This window comes from Triturus cristatus, chromosome 7 (assembly GCF_964204655.1).
Source record: "Triturus cristatus chromosome 7, aTriCri1.1, whole genome shotgun sequence".
Classification (NCBI taxonomy): Eukaryota; Metazoa; Chordata; class Amphibia; order Caudata; family Salamandridae; genus Triturus; species Triturus cristatus.
Window position 1 is genome coordinate 792,386,264 of NC_140590.1, and position 20,977 is coordinate 792,407,240.

At 48.7% G+C, this 20,977-nt stretch overlaps 1 protein-coding gene across 4 annotated transcripts in view; it reads right to left on the bottom strand.

Moving 5' to 3' along the window:
* The window catches only part of LARP1 (La ribonucleoprotein 1, translational regulator), a 938,019-nt gene that overhangs the window by 148,125 nt on the left and 768,917 nt on the right, over positions 1 to 20,977 (bottom strand). For all 4 annotated transcript variants that reach the window (XM_085617634.1, XM_085617633.1, XM_085617636.1 and 1 more), the window contains exon 15: positions 13,530 to 13,687. In XM_085617634.1, coding sequence (XP_085473760.1) covers positions 13,530 to 13,687 — 158 coding nt within the window. The remainder of the gene's footprint in view (positions 1 to 13,529; positions 13,688 to 20,977) is intronic.

Genomic DNA, 20,977 nt, shown 5'->3' on the forward strand with positions numbered 1-20,977 from the left:
ACTGTTGAAATTTGGCAACTAGGGCTTGCATACTAACTATCCTGGCTGGAGTTGGATATGCCAGAGCTCTGGAGGTGTCTATTGTGGCCCCTGGATACTGATGTACGTGGGAGGGCTGGAGATGTGACTTGTAGTTTATTGTGAATCCCAAGTTGTGTAGCAGCTGGATGGTTTGATAAGTGTGATGAACACACTGTTTGTGACTTGGCTTTTATGAGCCTGTCGTCGAGGTATGGAAAGACATGGATTTGTTGTCTTCTGAGGTGTGCTGCTACTACCGTCAGACGTTTTGTGAACACTCTGGGCGCGATGGTAACCCCGAATGGAAGGACTGTGAATTGGTAGTGTTGTCCGTCCACTTATTAGGTATTTTCTGTGAGCAGGGTGAATGGGAATATGAAAGTAGGCGTCCTTGAGATCTAGTGTGGCAAGGAAGTTGCTTTGTTGAAGGATTGGAAGAACCTGTTGGAGTGATCATGTGGAAATGATCTGAGTATGTAAAGATTGAGCGGTCTGAGGTCGAGTATTGGCCTGAGGGTGCCATCCTTTTTGGGGATTAGGAAATACAGCGAGTAAACCCCTGTCCCCTGATGTTGTAAGGGAACTGGTTCTATCGCTTGCTTTTGAAGCAGTGACAGAACTTCTTGCTTTAAGAGCGCAAGATGTTCTGTGGACATCGGACGCTGTTTGGGTGGTATGGTGGGTTGGGTTGCTGTAAGTTCCAGGCAGTAACCATACTGGATAAATTGTCTTACCCACTTGTCTGTTGTAATGGAGTTCCAGACAGGCAGGAACTGTGAAAGCCTACCCCCGACCGGAGTGGAATGGTCTGGGGGGAGTGGAGGGAAGTCACTGTGTATTAGCGGGGGGAGGTCCGGGTGTTGTTACCTCGGCCTCTTCCTTTTTTGTTGTTTCCCCTGTATCCTACTCTAAAATATCCTCTATTGGGTGATGTTTGTGTAGTATTTTTGTAAGAAGTGGAGATAGTGTCTGTTCCCATGTTTTTGGATCCTCTATAAAAGGAGCGACGAAAGGAACCACATGTGGATGGAGACTAACGCTCCCATGGACTTAGCAGTCTCCTTGTCCTTTTTCCTTTTTTCCAGGGTGGTGTCTACAGCCGGTCCAAAAAGTTGTTCTTGATTCAACAGCTGGTTGAAGATGATGGTTTGTACCTCGTTTAAAGCCTGAAATGCGTAGCCAGGCATGTCGTCTGAGCAGCACTCTAGTGTTAATGGATCTAGAGGCTGTGTCTGCTGCATCAAGGGCACACTTGATTGAGGCGTTGGTTATTAATTTGCCTTCCTGAATCAAGTCATTTGCCTGAGTCTTGTACTGATCAGGCAAGTGTTGTAATAGGATTTTGAGTATGTCATAGTGAGCCCTATCATACCTCGCAAGTAATGCTTGGGTATTAGCTATGCGCCAGTGATTGGCTGCTTGGGCGGCAACTCTTGCCAGAGGCATCTAGCAGCTTCGATTCCTTGTCTGGAGGTGGCGAGTCACCGGAGGTTTGTGAGTTGGCACGTTTTCTAGCGTTAGACACTACTAGCGAGTCTAGGGGTAGCTGCCTTCTGATGTAGGTGGGATCGTCGGGGGTAGGTTTGTATTTTTTATCAATCCTGGGATTGAGAATTCTAGTTCTCACTGGGTCCTTGAATGTGTCTGGGGCATGTTTAATGACCCCCTTTGAGCATTGGCAGTATTTGTACAGATTTTTGAGACTGTTCAAAAGTGTCTAGGAGGAAATCCTCCTCTGTTGGGTCTGAATACATGTGAACGTCATGGTAAATAGCAGCTCTGTTAACAAGTTGCCCAAATCCAATATTGTCATCTGGGGGAGATGGTTTTGTTGGATATGGGTAGGGATCTGGGTGGTCTGGGGGATCTATTGGGTCGTCATAATCGTCCCAGTCATCTTGTAGCGTGTCCGATCATTGTCAGGGTCAGTGAAAGGGTCATTGTTGCCCCCCTCCCCAAGTCATCATGATGTGGTGGTGGTGTATTAAGAAGTGGTGTAGGCTGTAGAGGTGAGAGTGGAATAGGAGGAAGAACAGGAGTAGGAAGAACAGGAGAAGAGGGTCTTCTAGGTGAAGTGGCACAGTCTTTTTCTTCAGAGGCACTGCAGGAGCGTCTGTTGTGTCCAGCTTCCTCTTCTTTTGTGGCACAGTGGCCACATGTCCTGTTTTGGGGTCAATGTGCAATTTTTTCTGTTTTGGATCGATGGGATCCAGTCGAAAAAGTTCTTCCTCCTCGACAACCGATTTTGGCGCCGACTTTTTGGGGCCCGAGCGGGATTGTGTTTTGTGCTCCGAGGCCTTAGGAGATGTTTTAGAGTCTTTTGGCTTGGCTATGGAGACTGAAATCTTCGGCTCCGAAGGCTTTGGTTCCGAAGGTTTTTGTTTCGGCGTCGAGGTGGTCGGAGCCGATTTCTTATTAGGAGTAAGGTGGTCACTCAGTTTTGGTGCCAAAGCCTCTTTCGAGACGGGGATATACGGTTTGCTCGGTCCCGAGCTACCAGAAGGCTTTTCCTTTATCTTCGGAGCCGAGCCCGAGGGTGGGGCTTCTGAAGTGTGTTTTTGGTTGCGACTGGGGCCAGCAGGCGAAGTCTTGCCCAGGGCCTTCTTTCCCTGGGGGGAGAGTGGGGTAGGGGCAATTGTACTCACTCGTTGACCAGGAGTGATGTGGTCGTCTGAGTCGTCTGCTTCGGACACGATTTCGAGGTCTTCGGACTCTTCTTCTGGGACATCTGGGCCTTAGTCGAAGATGTCCACTGGTGCCGGAGCTGCTTGCTGCGCCATGATGTGTCGTCGGGCCCGGCGATCACAGATGGTCTTTTTCGATCGAAAAGAGGCACACGCCTGGCAATTGTTCTCGTCGTGTTCTGGCGAGACACACAGGTTACAGACCTTGTGATGGTCACTGTGTGGGAACTTCGCTCCACACTGGGGGCATTTTTTAAATGGAGTCCTTTCCATGAGCTGCAGGCCCGGTGGCGTGGATGGGCCCAACGACACGTGTCGACGACCGGAATAGAGTTGTTGAGTTGCGCGACGAAGATCACGCTATCGATAAAAATACTGGAGTTTGCGCGACTAAAAAGTTTGAAAAGGGAAATGCTACTTACCAGTATGCATCTGTTCTTGGCATGTAGAGCTGCAGATCTACACACTATGCATAGATCGCCATCTGGTGTTGGGCCCGGATGTATGCACTTGTTTTTGTCCTGGAAAGTCTTTGGAAATCACGAGGTATGCGACTCCTCCTTTGGATCACAGAGCGCATGAGCATCAGCTCCATCCTCAGATTGTGACCATGTGAAAGTGGTCTGAGTGTATGTATAGGTTTAGGGGTCTGAGGTCTAGAATAGGCCTTCGAGAGCCGTCCTTTTTTGGTATGAGAAAATATAAGGAGTAAACGCCCTTGTTTTGTTGGTGCAGGGGAACTGGTTCTATTGCACTTTTTTGTAGGAGGGAAATTACCTGGAGGGGTAGATGTCCTCTTGTGGGATGTTAGGGACGTCTGGGATGCTATAATTATCCCAGGGGTCTGGGGAGACAGTAGGAGTAGGGTCCCCTAGTGGTTGATTGTCCGCACCCCCCCTGCATCATAAGAGGTGGTATCATCATCATCATCATCTACTGGAGTAGGGGATGGTGTAGGAGAGCGGTGTGGAGGAGGAAGAGGAAAAGGAAGAGAAGGTATCCTTAATGGAGAGGTAGCAAAATCTTTAGGTGGCGGAGCTGGTGCAGGCGTATCTAGTGGTCGCTTCTTGAAGCTAAGCATCAAGTGACCAGTCTTAGGATCCTTTACAAGAATTTTTGGGTAGGATCTGGGCGAAACAGTTCTTCTGTGGGGGGCAGATCCTTCGGTGCCGATGGTGTTGCGCCGTATGCTTTTTCGGCGCCGACTCGGTAGCGGTTCTGGGTTTGGAACCGTGCGGTTTTGCAGTGTCTTTGTCCGATGGAAGGAATATGCTACTTACCAGTATGCATCTGTTCTTGGCATGTAGAGCTGCAGATCTATACACTGTGCATAGATCGCCATCTGGTGTTGGGCCCAGATGTTTGCAGTTTGTTTTTCTTCTTGGGACAGTGTTTGGGAGTCACGAGTTCGGTGACTCCTCCTTCGGTCCGTACTGCGCATGGGCTTCGGCTCCATCCTCAGATTGTTTTTCGCCAGCAGGGAAAAGATGGAGCGTAGTTATAATAGTAAAGAAACCCATGTGTGTTGTATCTAAATAAGATAGACTGGAACGGATACAGGTAGCCGGGGAGGCGGGTGGGCGTGTATAGATCTGCAGCTCTACATGCCAAGAACAGATGCATACTGGTAAGTAGCATATTTCGTTCGAGGCATATGAGCTGCAGATTATACACTGTGCATAGACTATATAGCAGTACCCAACCCTAGCGGCGACCACCGGCATCCGTTGCAGTTGTTTGGAACAGTGTTTTTAGTACAGCCTGGCCCACACTAGCTTGTTGCTTGGTTTGCACATCTACACAGTAATGTTTTGTGATAGTGTGCGGTGTTGACCATGTCACTGCTTTGCAGATGTCATCTAGTGGTATGTTCCCTAAAAAAGCCATAGAAGTCCCTATCTTCCTTGTAGAGTGGGCTTTAGGGGGAACAGATAGCGTTCGTTTTGCTTTGTGGTAGCAAATCTGTATGCATTTTACAATCCACCTAGCTATCCCCGATTTAGAAATAGGGTTGCCTTTATGTGGTGGAGAGAACGAGACAAACAGCTGTTTAGTCTTTCTTTGTATATAGTAAAGTAAAGCCCTTTTAACATCAAGTGTATGTAGAGCCCTTTCTGCAACAGATTGAGGTTGCGAGAAAAAAACCGGTAATTCCACCGATTGATTGAGATGGAAGGGGGAAATTACCTTGGGCAGAAATTTGGGATTTGTGCGAAGTATCACCTTATTGTGATGTATCTGTAGAAAAGGTTATTGTGTAGTGAATGCTTGTATTTCACTAACCCTTCTAAGGGAAGTGATAGCTACGAGAAAAGCTGTTTTCCAAGTAAGGAACTGTAGCTCACATTTATGCATTGGTTCGAAAGGCGGTCCCATCAGCCTTGTAAGAACTACGTTTAGATTCCACACAGGTGAGGGTGGTGCTCTGGGTGGAATTACTCTTTTAAGGCCTTCCATAAAAGCTTTAATAGCAGGCACTCTGAAAAGTGATAAATGCTGTCTGTTTTGCAGGTAAGCAGCAATTGCTGCTAGGTGTAAACGGATGGATGTGTATGCCAGGTTACACCTTTGTAGATGGAGCAGGTAACATATGATGTGCTGTATGGATACATCTAAAGGGTTGATTGTATTGTTACGGCAGTAAATAACAAATCTTTTCCACTTTGCGGCATAGCATGCTCGAGTGGTAGGACGTCTGGCTTCCCTGATAATGTTCATGCAATCAGGGGGAAGGTTAAGGTATCCAAATTGTAAGATTTCAGGAGCCAGATCGCAAGGTTGAGCTGAGCTGGGTCCGGGTGCCTGATCTCTCCATGGTTCTGGGTTAGGAGGCATGGGGACAGGTGTAATTTTTGGTGTGGTACCACTGAGAGCTGTAGTAGTGTGGTGTACCACGGCTGCCTGGCCCATGTTGGAGCTACCAGAATGAGTGTGAGGGAGTGCTGTTGTAGCTTCCTTACCACTAATGGAATTAGCGGGAGAGGCGGAAAAGCGTATGCAAATTTGCCTGACCAGTTCATCCATATCGCATTGCCTTTGGACAATGGGTGTGGGTATCTGGCGGCGAAGCTTGGGCATTTTTTGTTTTCGTGGGTGGCGAAGAGGTCTATCTGAGGATGCCCCCACTTGTGAAAGAATGGGTGAGGAACTTGTGGATGCAGTTCCCATTCGTGCATTTGCTGCGTTTGTCTGCTGAGCAGATCTGCCATGGTGTTTTGTATCCCTGGGACGTGTTGTGCCAGGAGAAAGACTTTTTGCGGGATTGCCCATCTCCATATGCTCTGTGCTAACCGAGAGAGCTGTGGAGAGTGTGTCCCCCCCCTGTTTTTTTTTTTTGATAACCAAATTTTTATTGATTTTTTGCGACACAACAAAGGAAACATTGAGCCTGTCAAGCCGCCACTGTACAAACGCACAACACAGTGCCACACCACCCCCCCCCGCCCCCACCCATAGCACCCCCCCGCCTCCTCCCCCCCAGAACCACATCCTCATATGACATTGCCCAACCATTTCCCCCAGATCCTACGGTATTTCTTAAGGCAGCCCCTCGCCTGATAGAGTGTCCGTTCCTGAGCCGCACACCAGTCCACTCAATCACTCCATTTGGCCAGGCTGGGCGGTTGTGAATGCTTCCAGGCCGCCGCAATATCCCTTTTTGCCACCATTAATATTGTCATAAGGAACAGCTTCTCAGCACGTGTGCCATCGAGACCATCAGTGATGCCCAGAAGAGTGTGCCTAGGGTCATGTGGCACCGCCCAGCCCAAGACCTCCGTCAGGTCGGCTTCTATGCCCCTCCAGTAGCCCCCCAAGTCCGGACACGACCACACCATATGAATAAAGTCGGCCGGGCCAAAACCGCAGCGGGGGCAGGCCGCGTCAGCGGAGAGGCCCGCACGGTGCAGGCGGGCCGGTGTGAGGTAGGCAGTGTGAAGGTAGTAGATTTGAATAAGCCTCAATTTAGCGGAGGCCGTCACCAGCCAGGGAGCCATAAGGGCGTCCCGCCAGTCGACCTCGTCCAGGGGACCCACCCACACCTCCCACCGTTCCCTCAGGCCTTCCCGGGCCCCCCCTGTTTTTTAATGTAGTACATCGCAGTCATATTGTCTGTGCGAATGAGGACTGCTTTGGCTGAGATTTGTTTCTGAAATGATTTCTGGGCTAGAAACCCTGTGAGGTGTAATAGATGCGCTCCCCAACCGGAGAGCGATGCGTCAGTTGTTAGAATTACCTGAGGAACCGGGTCCAGGAACGGTCGCCCTTTGGAAAGATTTGTGGTGTTCCACCACTGCAGAGAGCGATGGATGCGACCGTCCACCAACACCAGAAACGTCAGTTGCCCCTGGGCCTGGTTCCACTGGCGTGCTAGGCACTCTTGGAGTGGACGCATGTGGAGTCTTGCATGAGGCACTATGAAAATGCAAGATGCCATCATCCCTATTAGCTTCATAAACACTCTTGCTGGGAGAGAGTGCCGAGGAATGAATCTTTGACGCAAGGCTTGTATGCTTGCGATTCTGGCTGAATTGGGATAGGCTATAGCTTTTGAGGTGTCTATATTGGCACCGAGGTATTGCTTTGTGTGAGACGGTATCAGCTGGGACTTTTGGTGGTTCACCGTGAAACCTAGCTGGTGAAGTAGTTGGATGGTAGTGTTTGTATGTTGCACACATTGGTTGTAGGATGTGGCTTTTATTAGCCAGTCGTCAAAGTAAGGGAAGACGTGAATGTGTTGTCTTCTGAGGTGTGCCGCCACTAATGCTAGGCATTTGGTGAACACTCTTGGTGGGGTTGTGACCCCGAAGGGGAGAACCTTGAACTGATAATGTTGGCCGTCCACTACAAATCTGAGGTAGTTTGTGTGAGAAGGGTGTATTGGAATATGAAAGTATGCGTCTTTGAAGTCCAGTGTGGTGAGAAGATCGTTCTGGCAGAGGAGTGGGAGAACTTGTTGGAGAGTTACCATGTGAAAATGGTCTGAATGTATGTATGCATTTAGAGGCCGGAGGTTTAGAATGGGTCGTAGAGTCTCGTCTCTTTTTGGTATCAGAAAGTACAGAGAGTAGACCCCTAAATTTTGTTGATTGATGGGGACCTGCTCTAGAGCCTGTTTTTGCGGGAGGGAGATTACCTCTTGTTTGAGCAATGTGGTATGTTCTTGCAACATTGTACGTGCCTAGGTGGAATATTTGGGGGGGTGGATGTTAATTCGAGACAGTACCCTGACCGAATAATTTGGGTCACCCATTTGTCTGATGTTATGGTCTCCCAGGTTTGAAAGAAGTTTTGTAGTCTGCCCCCGACTGGAGTGGAATGGTCTGGGGGGAGCGGGGGAAAATCATTGTGTGGGCGGTGCGGCAGAACGGGCGGTGTTGGTTTTGCCCCTGCCTTTATTATTGTTTCCTCTATATCCACCTCTTTGATAGCCCTTTGTGAAGGTAGTCTGAGGAGGAGACTTGTAGGATGTGGAGGCGTTATCGGCAGAGTAGCCCCTGCCAGTGCCTCGAAAGGAGGAGCGGCGAAAGGAGGGTGGGACTGTACTGCTCCCATAGACTTCGCCTTATCTGTATCTTTTTTCATTTTTTCCAGGGCTTCGTCTACTTTTGGGCCAAATAAGTGTTGCTGGTCAAAAGGGTGGTTTAGTATAGATGCTTGTACCTCTGGCTTAAAGCCTGAGATTCTGCGCCAGGCGTGGCGGCGAAGCAGAACACTGGTGTTTATAGCCCTGGAAGCTGTGTCTGCTGCGTCAAGTGCACATTTAATAGAGGTGTTGGTAATGGTCTTTCCCTCTTGTATTAGTTCATGAGCCCTATTTTTATATTTTTCTGGGAGATGTTGCATGATAGTCTCCAGCTCATCATAGTGTGCTCTGTCGTACCTTGCCAACAGCGCTTGCGTGTTGGCGATATGCCACATATTGGCAGCTTGCGAGGCAGTGCGTTTGCCTGACGCGTCTAGGAGCTTGGACTCCTTATCGGGTGGTGGAGCCTCACCCGATGACTGAGAATTGGACCGCTTCCTAGCTGTGGATACCACTAATGAGTCTAAGGGTGCAGGTCCTTTAATATAGGCAGGATCTGTGGGGGCGGCCTTATATTTTTTCTCTATTCTGGGGTTTAAGACCCTAGCCCTGACTGGGTCTTTGAAAACCTCTGCCGCATGTTTGGTCACCCCTTTAAGCATGGGTAGTATGGCAGTAGATTTATCTGCGATGTCAAAGGTATCAAGTAGGAAGTCTTCCTCAACGGGATCAGTGTGTAACTCCACCCCATGATAATGTGCCGCCCGTTGTAACAAGTGGTGGAACCCCAAGGAGTCCTCTGGTGGAGATGGCCTGGATGGATAAAGATCATCCTGAGGTACATCTGGGACATCTGGATTATGATAATCCTCCCATGGGTCTGGTGTTCCCGGAGGGGTGGGGTCTTGTGGGGCATCTGTTGGATCATAGTATGGATCCCCTTGGTCATCAGGGCCTGGAGACGGGGTTGGAGAGCGATGAGGCAAGGGTGGAGAAGGTGGAGGGGGCGGAGATGGGGGAGGTGGAGGCGGTGGGGAAGGTACTCTGAGTCCTTCCGTTTTGGCGGTGGAGGAGGAGCTGGTTTGTCTAAATGTCTTTTCTTTGAAGACAAAGTCAAATGTCCAGTCTTTGGATCCTTTGTTAAAGTCTTTTGTCGAGGATCTGGCGTGAATAGTTCCTCCGGCACCGATTGATCTGTTGGCGCCGATGTTTTCGGGGCCGACGGCTTCTTTGGTTTATCTGTGCCATGCTTTTTCGGGGCCTCCGATTTTTTGTTCGGTGCCGAGGCAGGTTTCGGCACGCGAGTTTCGGCGCCGAGGGATTTATGTTTGGTCGGCATCGAGAGGCCAGGTTTCGACACCGATTGCTTCGGAACGGAGCTTGGTGTGGTTTTCTTCGGTGCCGAAGGGTGTTTTTCGGCACCGCTAGTAGGCTGGCTCGAGCCCGAGCCGCCGGGAGACTTATGATGCTTCTTCACCGGGCCCAAAGGTGGGGTGATGGAAGCGGTATGTTTGGTTTTGCCTAGGCCCGGAGGCGAAGGTGTAACCGGAGTCTCTTTCGGAGTGGGAGGGGGTAGAGTACTCACGACCCTCTGCGCCGGTGTGATCTCCTCCACGTCGGAGTCGTCTGCCTCGGAAGCGCTGATGAGGTAGTCTTCCTGTTCGGTGTGCTGCTGTCCCGAAGCTCCGATGTCTTCTCCGAAGATGTCAGGTGGAGCCGAGGTCGAGGAGTGCGCCATGGTGCGTCTAGCTCTTCGATCCCGAATAGTCTTTTTCGATCGAAAAGACTTGCAGCCGGGGCAGTCTCGGGCCTCGTGTTCGGGAGAGAGGCAGAGGTTGCACACCTGATGTAAATCGGTGTGGGGAAATTTAGACCCACATTTAGGGCACTTCTTAAAGGGAGTCCTTTCCATCGGCCGAGACCGGAGTCGAGATAGGCCCGAAGGCCGCCGATGCCTAGAATCGAAGAAGTGCCGAAGAGAGAGATAAAGAAGATGATTTTGTCTGAAGAATCTTGATGGACGAGGATTTTTCGTCGAAGGTCGAACTGGAAAGGTTCGAAGCCGGAGCACGAAGTATTACATCCGAGCCCGATGGCGGAAAAAATACAATCTGAGGATGGAGCCGAAGCCCATGCGCAGTACGGACCGAAGGAGGAGTCACCAAACTCGTGACTTCCAAACACTGTCCAAGAAGAAAAACAAACTGCAAACATCCGGGCCCAACACCAGATGGCGTCTATGCACAGTGTATAATCTGCAGCTCATATGCCTCGAACACTTTTTTCGGTGGTCTTTTTCGGCTTCGAAGCATGGGAGTCAGGGCCCTTTGGTGGCAGTTTTTTGGTCGGCTCTGAGTGTGTGGTCTGTGTCAAGGAGCCGGTGCCAGTCTTCGACGCAGAGTGCTTGGATGTCGAAGCAGCGCTCGGCGTGGATGAGGAAGAGGACGGCTTCTTTTTCGGTGCCTATGTATGTTATTCCGCACCGAGGGTAGGCTGACTCGAGCTCGAGTCATTTGAAAGCTTAGTAGCCTTCTTTACCGGGCCTGGAGGCGGGGCATGGGAAGCAGTCTCACGGTGTGCACCTGGGCCCGAAGGTGAAGGGGTGACTGAAGCCTTTTTTGATGGGGTCGAGGGGAGGTTGGGGTCGACGTCTGTACTCACGAACCTCTGTGCTGGAGTGATGTCCTCTACGTCGGAGTCATCGGCTTCGGAGGTGCTGACGAGGCCTTCTCCGACCCGCCCCTGCTCTGGCACAGACGCCCTCTTGGAAGATGTCGTCGGGGATCGAAGACGACGATCGAGCCAGGATTCTTTCTAGCTCGTCGTCCCGAATGGTCTTCTTGGAGCGGAAGGAGGCACAAGCTGGACAGTCTCTGGCCTCGTGTTCCGGTGAGAGGCAGAGGTTGCACACCTCATGCAGATCGGTGTCGGGAAACTTCGACCCACATCGTGGACACTTTTTGAATGGCGTCCTTTCCATGAGCCAGATGATAAGGCCCAGGTAGGCCCAAAGGCCTCAGTCGACGACCGGAATCGAAGACTTCGAAGTTGCGTCACGTGGATTGGGAAAACTCGATCGAGACAATACCGTTGAAAAGGGGAGGATTGCGCGTCGAAAGAAAAAACCAGTAACTGTTCCAAACTGGAGCGCGAGAAACCTCGGAGCCCGATGGCGGCAAAAAACAATCCGAGGATGGAGCCGATGCCCATGCGCACTATGATCCAAAGGAGGAGTCACCCATCTCGTGACTTCTTTCAAGACAACAGGGTCCAAGCATCCGAGCCCAACAACAGATGGCGATCTAATGCATAGTGTACGATCTGCAGCTCACATGCCTATAACATATATATATATATATATATTATATATATATATATATATATATATATATATATTTTACCTACTGGCGGTCGCCAGTAGGTAGTTATAGTTAGGACCCCTTTTCCATAGGAAATCCGCAACATTCTATTTTGAATAACTTTGGCGCCGGTCGATGAATCCTCGCGAATTTCTCAAAATAGGTGGGGCGCTACGCTCCGCTCCTACCCTGAAAGTCTCGGGGGGATACGTCAAGTGGGGGCTGAGATAAAAGGGGGGTCCCAAAACGCGTTTTTCCCATGCATTTTTCCATAGGACCTTTAGAACGAGCTACAGCCCGAACGGCTGAACAGAATTACTAGAAATTTGGCAGAGAGGTAGTCCCTATGTCAAGGAAGTGCCTTTTGTAGGTTTGGTGTAAATCTGTTCAGTAGATTCTGAGAAAATAGCCTTTAAATCAATATATATATCTGAGCCCGCTTACGATACGCTTACCGTACGCTTACGGTAAGCTTACGGTACGCGTACGGTGGCGTGCGCGAGCGCGATTCTGATTGGCTGTTAGATCTTAGTAAACATTCGAATCGGCCGAAACCAGGAAGCGGCGGCCGCCATTTTGTGTGTTTCACTCAGAAAAAAAAGAGTGAAAACAAGAAAAGGGGGCAATGAGGAGAGTTACAGACCCCCTTACATTTGTGAGGGGGTCAAAGAAGGACTGAAAAGTACAAAGAAAACATTTATTGATTTTTAAAAAAATCACGGGGTACGCGTACGGTAAGCTTACGGTAAGCGTACGGTAGAAAAAAAAAAAAATGCAATTCAGATCTAAGTGTTTAGATATTAGGGGGCTCTAAAAAGAGCCGTTGTGTTTATGAAATGATTTTTTAGTGGTACCTACAAGTAAGTACCGATGCAGAGTCTAAGGTTCAAGAGGAAGACTCTGTTCCCTTCATCATTGAAGTGCACACCATCTCCTCTATAAATGTCTTGCATGTCATAACGCAAGTTGTTGTGGTAAATGGCACCCATACGCGGTGCGCGAAGTGCACCGCGTGCTTACTGTGCGCGCACGGTGCGCGAAGCGCACCGTGCGCGCACGGAACGAACTGCGTTAAGTGGGCGCGCACGCCACGAATGGCGTAAAGTAACTTAGCATTTAAAAAACCGTACAAATTCACTGAAAAAACCATAGATTTCACACACGTTATAGTTAGGAATTAGCATTTAAAAAACCTTGCAAATTCACTGAAAAAACCATAGGTTTCACACGTTATAGTTAGCGGAAATTTTACTGATAAAAAACCAATGAAATTCCCCCGTTATAGTTAGTGCAGGCAACTATAACTCACGCGACCGCAATCCTCTGCTGATGACGTCAGATATTACATCACTGATGACATGTGTTTTTCTGAAAAAAAAAATATTTGTAATATATGTATAGCTAAAAATTAATGGAAGAAGACATGGATAAATAAGTGTCTAAATACAGTGATGTAATATCTGACGTCATCAGCAGAGGATTGCGGTCGCGTGAGTTATAGTTGCCTGCACTAACTATAACGGGGGAATTTCATTGGTTTTTTATCAGTAAAATTTCCGCTAACTATAACATGTGTGAAACCTATGGTTTTTTCAGTGAATATATATATATATATATATATATATATCTACACAGAAAAAATTTACAATGGAGGAATGCCAGCTTGAAAATAATTTAAAAACATGAATCTTTGAAAGACCTAATGGTGAAGACCTAGCAGTACCGCTTTTTATATTGCTCGGCAGAAATGTTCCAAGGTAGATAGGCTCTATTAAATACTAAATCAGAGAAACTGCTCTGAATTATACAATGTAAGCAGCAGTATTTTAACACAGCCATTGTGCTGAATTGATACGGAATATATTGGATCCCCGTAGGGCTCAATGAATCGAATAGAAACTGCATTGAAATCAGGATCATAATTGACTAGCCTTCACTCACCATTTAGGCAGCGCCGCCGATATTTGTGGTAGACATGTTGTGTGAATCCATTCTCTTTAAGCAGTTCATGGGAGGGATGTTGAAACTTTGGCAGAGACTGTGGGGTACAACCAAAATTGCCGAGCGCAGGTGTACCTTCTGAAGGACTGGCATTTGAGCTGCAGTAAGAAAAAAGTTTCAAGCCATTATTCTTAAAATAAGCATTCTAATGTAATTGCAGTCACAGATGGCAACACCCAAGAGTTTGAGGGGCTTATGAACATAAGGGTTGTGGTAAAGATAAAAATGTACTTGCCGTTGGTCACATTATTTATAGTGGATACGCTCTATAACAGATTACTCACCTTTAGAAAATCTCCAGGCTCTAGTCTGGATCTGGAGAATTCTTCCAGCTGTACTCCCATGTGCCTGCAGGCTGTACCAGATGGCTCTGTGGAGGCTCCATAACGCCACAAAATTGATGGAGTGGAGGCACATAAGAGCCAATCCTGAGCCTTTCACCTTCTGCACCCTCAAGCGCAGAGCACAGAATAAACTGTCATAGGGACAGTGTAGAGTGCACCGATTCTTAATTTGGGACCTTCTTAGATGGTAAAGGACACTACGCAGAACGGGAAGATGAAAGGGCTGTGAGGAATCTGCAGTTAAGAGTATACACCACAGGTGCTCACGTCTTAAGATCTCGTGTTAAAGCAGTAACAGCTTTGGCCCTGGTGTAATGAGCCCACAGGCCTTCAGTAGACTGCTTCTTGGCTCTGGTAGAGACTATCTAGCTGCAGGTTCCTTACATTTGAATTCCCAGGAGTCAGGCTGGATCTGGAAACTTTTGCTCGGCAATACCCTTGCGTGCAGTGTCGGGTGGCTGCATTCAGCTGTGCGTGTCTGTTATGACGCTGCTGTGCCTTTATAGGCACCACCCAGGCATGCTGACGTCAGTACTTTGCATTTCTTCCACACCAGAAGCGCAGAGCCACAAAGTAACAGACATAGTTGTGTGCAAAACTAGGGCCCTGATAAAAGGGGAGTAAGCCTAGTTCTACAATGTTAGTCCGCAAAGCGGGGAGGCTTGGGTGGGGCTGTAAGGAATCTGCAGCTAGAGTCTCTACCAGAAAATGTGAAGGTAACTTGTTCATCTGAAAGACTTCTAGTTGCAGATTCCTTAACTTTGATTTAGATACCCGAGCCATACCATTGCGGAGGTGGGTTGCGGACCAATATTCTATACTAGGAAGTGCTGCAGGACCGAGCGAACAAAATGCCCATCCCTGCGGACCCGACCGTCCAAGCAGTAGTGTTTTCCAAACATGTGCAACAATGTCCACATTGCTGCTTGACAGATGTCTTGCACAGGGACACCCCGAGACAAGGCCGTAGTCGCAGCTTTTCCCTCTGGTGGAATGGGCCCTTAATCCCTCAGGGGGCTGCTTCTCCACCAGATAAAGATCCAGCGAGAAATGGTCTTTCTGCAATGCCCTTCTTCGCTCCTACACCCCACAAAGAGTTGGTCGTTCACACGCAACTCTTTAATGCGGTCAAGGTAGTACAACAACGCTCTTTGTGTCCAGACGGTGGAGACGCACTGGGTAAGTAGCATTTTCCTCCCAAACCCCCGCCTTCCGGGTCCGAACTGAGTCACGCGAAATCCGGCACCAAGCCCAAACCTTCGGGGTCAAAGTCTGGCTCAGCCCAACACCCTTGGACTCCGAAAATGTCTTCAGATCCAAAGCCCTCTGCATCTGAAACCTTCGGCACCAAAACCGACGGCCGTGCCGATTCCAGCAAAGGAGCTCCATTTTGATGTTCCACCCTCGAAACCAGATCTGAAACAGTGAGAACTCTACATTCATCCAACAACTGGACATATTACCACCAAAGAAGTTTACCACATCCTTTTAAAAATGAAGAATATGGATACTAATCCTTCTCCTCCTGAGTCTCAACCATTACTAATTTCACCTACAGACTCAACACCACCATATACACCTGATAATCAGAATGATGGGGCTGGGGACGATGACCAAACACCTACAGACCCCTGGAGAGATTGGCACTAATTCTCCCACAGGAAACGATCCTAATCTGTACCCTACTAAGCCTTCTCCACCAGACAGTGTAGGATACACAGAATTATTAAGCAGAGCTAATTACCATGTGGTCCAGTTACATAAGGAGTCCCTTGAAGATTTCCCTCTTCGAAACACTTAGCATTTCACAAAAATCCTCGCACACACTCCAATGCTCTAGGGTATGCTTAGACATGTAGATTACATTTTTAATGATCATGTGCAGGCACGTATCCTCATCCCCAGGGTAGACAAAAAATATAAATCTGCACCATCAGACCCATCTTGCATCAAGAGTAAGCTGGGTCTGATGGTATTAACATTGGATTCTCTCGTCGTGTCTAATGCACTTAAGAAGGCTAATTCCCAAACGAGAGGGGATGCTCCACCCCCAGACAACGAGTCTCAAGTTGATAGATGCCCCCGGGGGGGCAATAGCTTCCCAAGCTGCAAACTTTTAGCGCATTTCCAATACCCAAGCCCTTTTAGCTAGGTACGATAGTGCACATTGGGATGAAATAAAGCAGTTGTTCCAATTTCTGCCTGATGAGCTCAAGATCTAGTGCGGGAGGGACAACTCCTCTCCAACAATTCCATCAGGTGCACGTTAGATGCTGCTGACACTGCAGCTAGAGCATTTAACACCAGTGTTCTCTTAAGGACGCATGCTTGGCTACAAATTTCTGGGCTCAAACCAGAGGTTCAGGCTTCCATTCTGAACACACCATTTGACAAACACTTCTTTGGCCCCGTAGTAGACTCATCATTAAAAAAAAAATGAAAAAAGACCGAGGTGGCAAAATCTATGGGAGTTCTTCAGTCACCCTCACCCCATGGTATCTTTCGGCGCACCTTATATCGCAGAGGGTCCAAAAACACCACCTCCTCCTACCGCAACAACCTACAAAGGCAACAATCAACCCTCTGCCTCTAAGGGTTTCTACAGAGGCAATAATTGTAAGGGTAGAGGCACTAACACGCGCGCCTCCCCCTCGAATACCAAACAGTGACTTGACTACACATGCACCCCCCCACCCCGGCAATTTAACACCTGTCGGGGGGGGCGTCTCCCAATTCCTACATGTCTAGCAGTCCATAGCTACAGACAAATGGGTACTGGGAGTGATCCGTTCTAGTACTGCCTGGAGTTTACCAACAATCCTCCAAACATTCCTCCACATTCACGCAAACTGTCACCAGACCAGTTACACCTCCTCAGACAAGAGGTTCAGTCTCTCCTTTTGAAAGAAGCTATAGAGCCCGCACCACTACAATTTCACGGGTTGGGCGTATACTCCTTTTACATTCTCATACCCAAAAAGGACGGTTCTCTCAGACCTATCTTGTACCTCAGAGAATTAAATCTTTACATAGTCAGACCATTTTCACATGGTAACACTTAAACAAGTGCTCCCACTCCTACAACAGGGCGACATTCGGTCTACCCTAGACTTAAAGGACGTGTATTTTCATATTCCCATACTCATCGCAAATTTCTCAGATTTGTGGTAGCGGGCCATCACTACCATTTCAAGGTACTCACATTCGAAGTCACCACTGCTCCCAGAGTCTTTACAAAGTGTCTGACAGTAGTCGCTGCTCACCTAAGACAACACATTCATATTTTCCCCTACTTGGACGACTGGCTCATCAAAGCCGGTTATGATAAAGTGCCATCTTTCTTGCATGGTATGCCCTCACTTTTTGCTGAATTGATGAATGTACTTTGGCTGTGTGCGCCCTGGACTCCTGCCAATCTGCCCAGGGCCTATGTTCCTTCCCTAAAACCAAATTGGCAAATCCTGGCCACATGTCAGCCCCTGGTAAATGGTACCCTAGGTACCCAGGGCCTTGTGACCAGGGAAGGCCTCCAAGGCCTGCAGCACTCATTGTGCCACCCTTAGAGGCCCTGTACCCTAACATACACTGCCCTTGAGGCTGAGTGTCTGGGTACAAGACAGTCGACATGGCACACATCCCTGTGTGCCATGCCCACAACCTACACTGCCCTGGCATAAATCAGCCACCCCTCTAGATGGGTGAACTATGCCAGTGGTGTGGGCACAGTGAGCCCTGTGCCCCTACAGTATCCAGGTCCATTCCTGAGCACTGTAAGTGCAGTGCTGCCATTTAAGAGTATATGGTGCTGGGAGCTCGTCAAACACGAACTCCCCAGCACCATGATGGCAACACTGAAGACTGAGAAGTTTGGTATCAAACTTCTCAGCACATTAAACCCACACTGATGCCAGTGTGGGATTTAATGTACAATGCACTACAGAGGGCATCTTAGAGATGCCCCCTGAAACCTAACCTACAATCCACGTCTTGTCTGAGACGCTGCCTAGGATGCCACACAGCAGAGATGTTGCTGGACCCCTGGGTGGAGAGCCCCCGCAACAATTCACATCCTGGGCGAGGTGCTAGGTCTCCTCCCCCAGGATGGGCAGGGGGAAGCTTCAAAGGCATGCCGCCTTTGTGAGCTTCTCCAGGCCATTTGCTGTACTCAGCAACTGGCCCCCACCGGTTCTGACCCCCCCCACTCTGGCGGGTAGATTGGCCGGAAACTCCAAGTAAGGACAGGGGATGTGCCAACCCTGCCAAACCCACCCCTCAGGTGGGGGAGGTGAGGAGAAGCACATCTCTGGGCCCTCGCCATCTTGAAGATGGGGAGCCCTACCCAATCAGGACTAGGCCACTGCCCCCTCCCACAGTTGAGTGGCAGGATAGGGGGTGTACCCACCCCAGGACAGGTACCCAGTGGTCCCTGCCCTTCACCTACCTGTAACGCCCCTAAATTTAGTATTTAGGGGCACCCTGAACCTTCCTTCCTCAGATTCTAAAACAACAAAGAAGATCAAGAAGAAAGAAGACATGCCGTGCAACTGCTAAAAAGAGAAAGACACCAACTGCTTTGGCCCCAGCCCTAACGGCCTGTCGAACCTGCTCCAGCTAAATCCCGGCACCTCCTGTGGCCAGCAACCTCACAAACCCCGGAAGACCTGGCTACCTTGTGACTGAGCACCTGGTACTCCCACGAGCAGTGGCTCTGCTCAAAGCAAGTATCTAACCCCTGGCACCAGCCCAGAACTGCGAACCCAGCGCACACTGCACCCGCCAAGCCTGGCCTGTGCTGGAGTGGACAAAGACCCAGAGGACGTCCCCCCGGCGACTGTGACCCCGAATCCGGCACCCAAGGACCCACCTCGCCGCTCCTGGCGACTCCTGCAGCCTCAAAACCCGGGAGCCCCCTACCGCGAGCAACAGAGGGTAAGATTTCCCAACACCAAAAGGCATCCCGGCGCCCTGCGGCCCCCTGTGCCCGACTCCTGGGTACCTACCTATCCTCCAACTACCCAACTCCTCTAGAAGTGGTGGGCACACCTGAAGAATCTTTGTCCCCGAGCTTGCAGCCTTTGTTCGTCCTTGAGCTTTCCCATTGAAATCCATTGAGAGCCCGCAGGCTCAAAAGCACCCTGCACCCAGCCGCCCGAGTGGCTCTGGCAGTGCAACTTCTACCCCTACCTACTTCTCCATTTGCCCTGAGCAAGTGACCAGGAGCCCAGCTCCTCTCAGTGGCGTGGCCTGCTAGTCAGCAGCCATCAACCAAGGCCCCCCTGCCTCCCGTAGGATAGCATTGGGCCTAACTCACTCTGCACCCGGCAGCCCCTGTGCCGCTGAGGGTGTAACAACCCCCCCCCCCCCCCCCCCAGTCTATGCCGAGAACCTTAACTCTGCCAGTCGAGTACTTATTCAAAAGCCGATAACTCACTTTTCTTCCATAGAGTAACATTGACTGGTTGCACTTGAAATTTATACTAAGTGTGGAGTTTCTAAACTCTAAAATAATCACCTAAAATCAACCGAGTAACGAAAACTGAAATACTCACCTGCAATTAGGGGAGATCCCAGTGCTGGCTCTTTGTGCCCAGCACTGACCCTGAAAAGTACTCACAACCGTACTTACCACTAACTCAATTTTCTTCCGTAGGAAACCATTGACTGTTTTTCTGTGAAATTTCTTCTAAGTGTCAATTTTTGTAAACTACAAATATTCTTTAAAAATCGTACCAACTGTGAAAACGTAATTACTTACCTGTTTTAGATAGATGTTCCAGTACTGAGCCTAGGAGCCCAGCACTGGATTACAAAAGTAACGAGAACATACTTTACCCGTAACTCCAATTTTCTTCCATAGGAAACCATTCACTGTTTTTCTGTGAAATTTCTTGTAAGTGTCGATTTTGCAAACTTATAAATATTCCTTAAAAATCGCCTGTATAACTTAAACGCAGTTTCTCAACTGCTTACAGGTGATACACTAGTGCTGGATCCAGGATCCAACACGGACCTAGAAAAAGTACCCATAACCCCACTTACCTGCTAAGTGAATTTCCTTCCATAGGATAACTGGTAATTTGATCAGAAAAAGTTTCCAAGTGTCAACTTTTAAAATGGCAAAATATTGCTTAAAAATCACAACAGTAACTACAAAGTATTCACTTGTTTCCAAGAACTGTCCCAGGACTGAATCTAGGATCCAGTCCTGGAGTTAGAAAAGTAATCCTGAGAGTAATCAATTGCATACAACTTAAAATTCCCCTTCAGCTCAATGTATTGTTTGAAATTGTGTTGCCTATTGCAACAAACTATAACTATTGCATTCCTAGTCAATTGTCTTTTGCAAAGTATATAACTAAAGCATCTCATTCTGAGAAAGTATATTTGTGATGCCTATTGTTGGTTCTAAAATAAAACCATATATTTTTTATACAAACCATTGGCCTAGAGTTCAGTTCTTGAGTGTGAGACACTATTTGCTGACTGAGTGTGTACAACAAATGCTTTACACTGTTCTCTGATACTGCCTTACTGCTCGACCAAGCTACCACTTTAGAGAGTAAGGTTATATCTAACTTTAGCCTCTGCCAAACCTCTGGGGACTGTGGACTCTATACACACTGTACCTATTTGGGAACAGTATATATAGAGCCACTTTCCTACACCAGTACGTACCCAAGGTTTCCAACACACTCACAGAACACTGCAGTTACTGCACCAACTGGAGTTCACAGTCAGTGCGTTGAAATCGTATCTTCAACCTTCCAACACTCAAAACTATCTCAGAGCCACTTTAGATACTCAAAGGGCTTTGGCCTCTCCACACCCAGCCATAATTCGCAATATTCAGGCTCTAGTTCTCCAGTTTCAGTCCACTCACTCGCTACCAGCTCGAGTGCATTTGCAGCTACTCGGAATGATGACATCTTGCCTCGTGATTGTTCCCCATGCCAGACTCCACATGTGTCCCCTTCAGGAATACTTAGCAAGTCAATGGAACCAATCACAGGGTTGTTAAACCGATCGAGTGTTGGTAACAGGCTG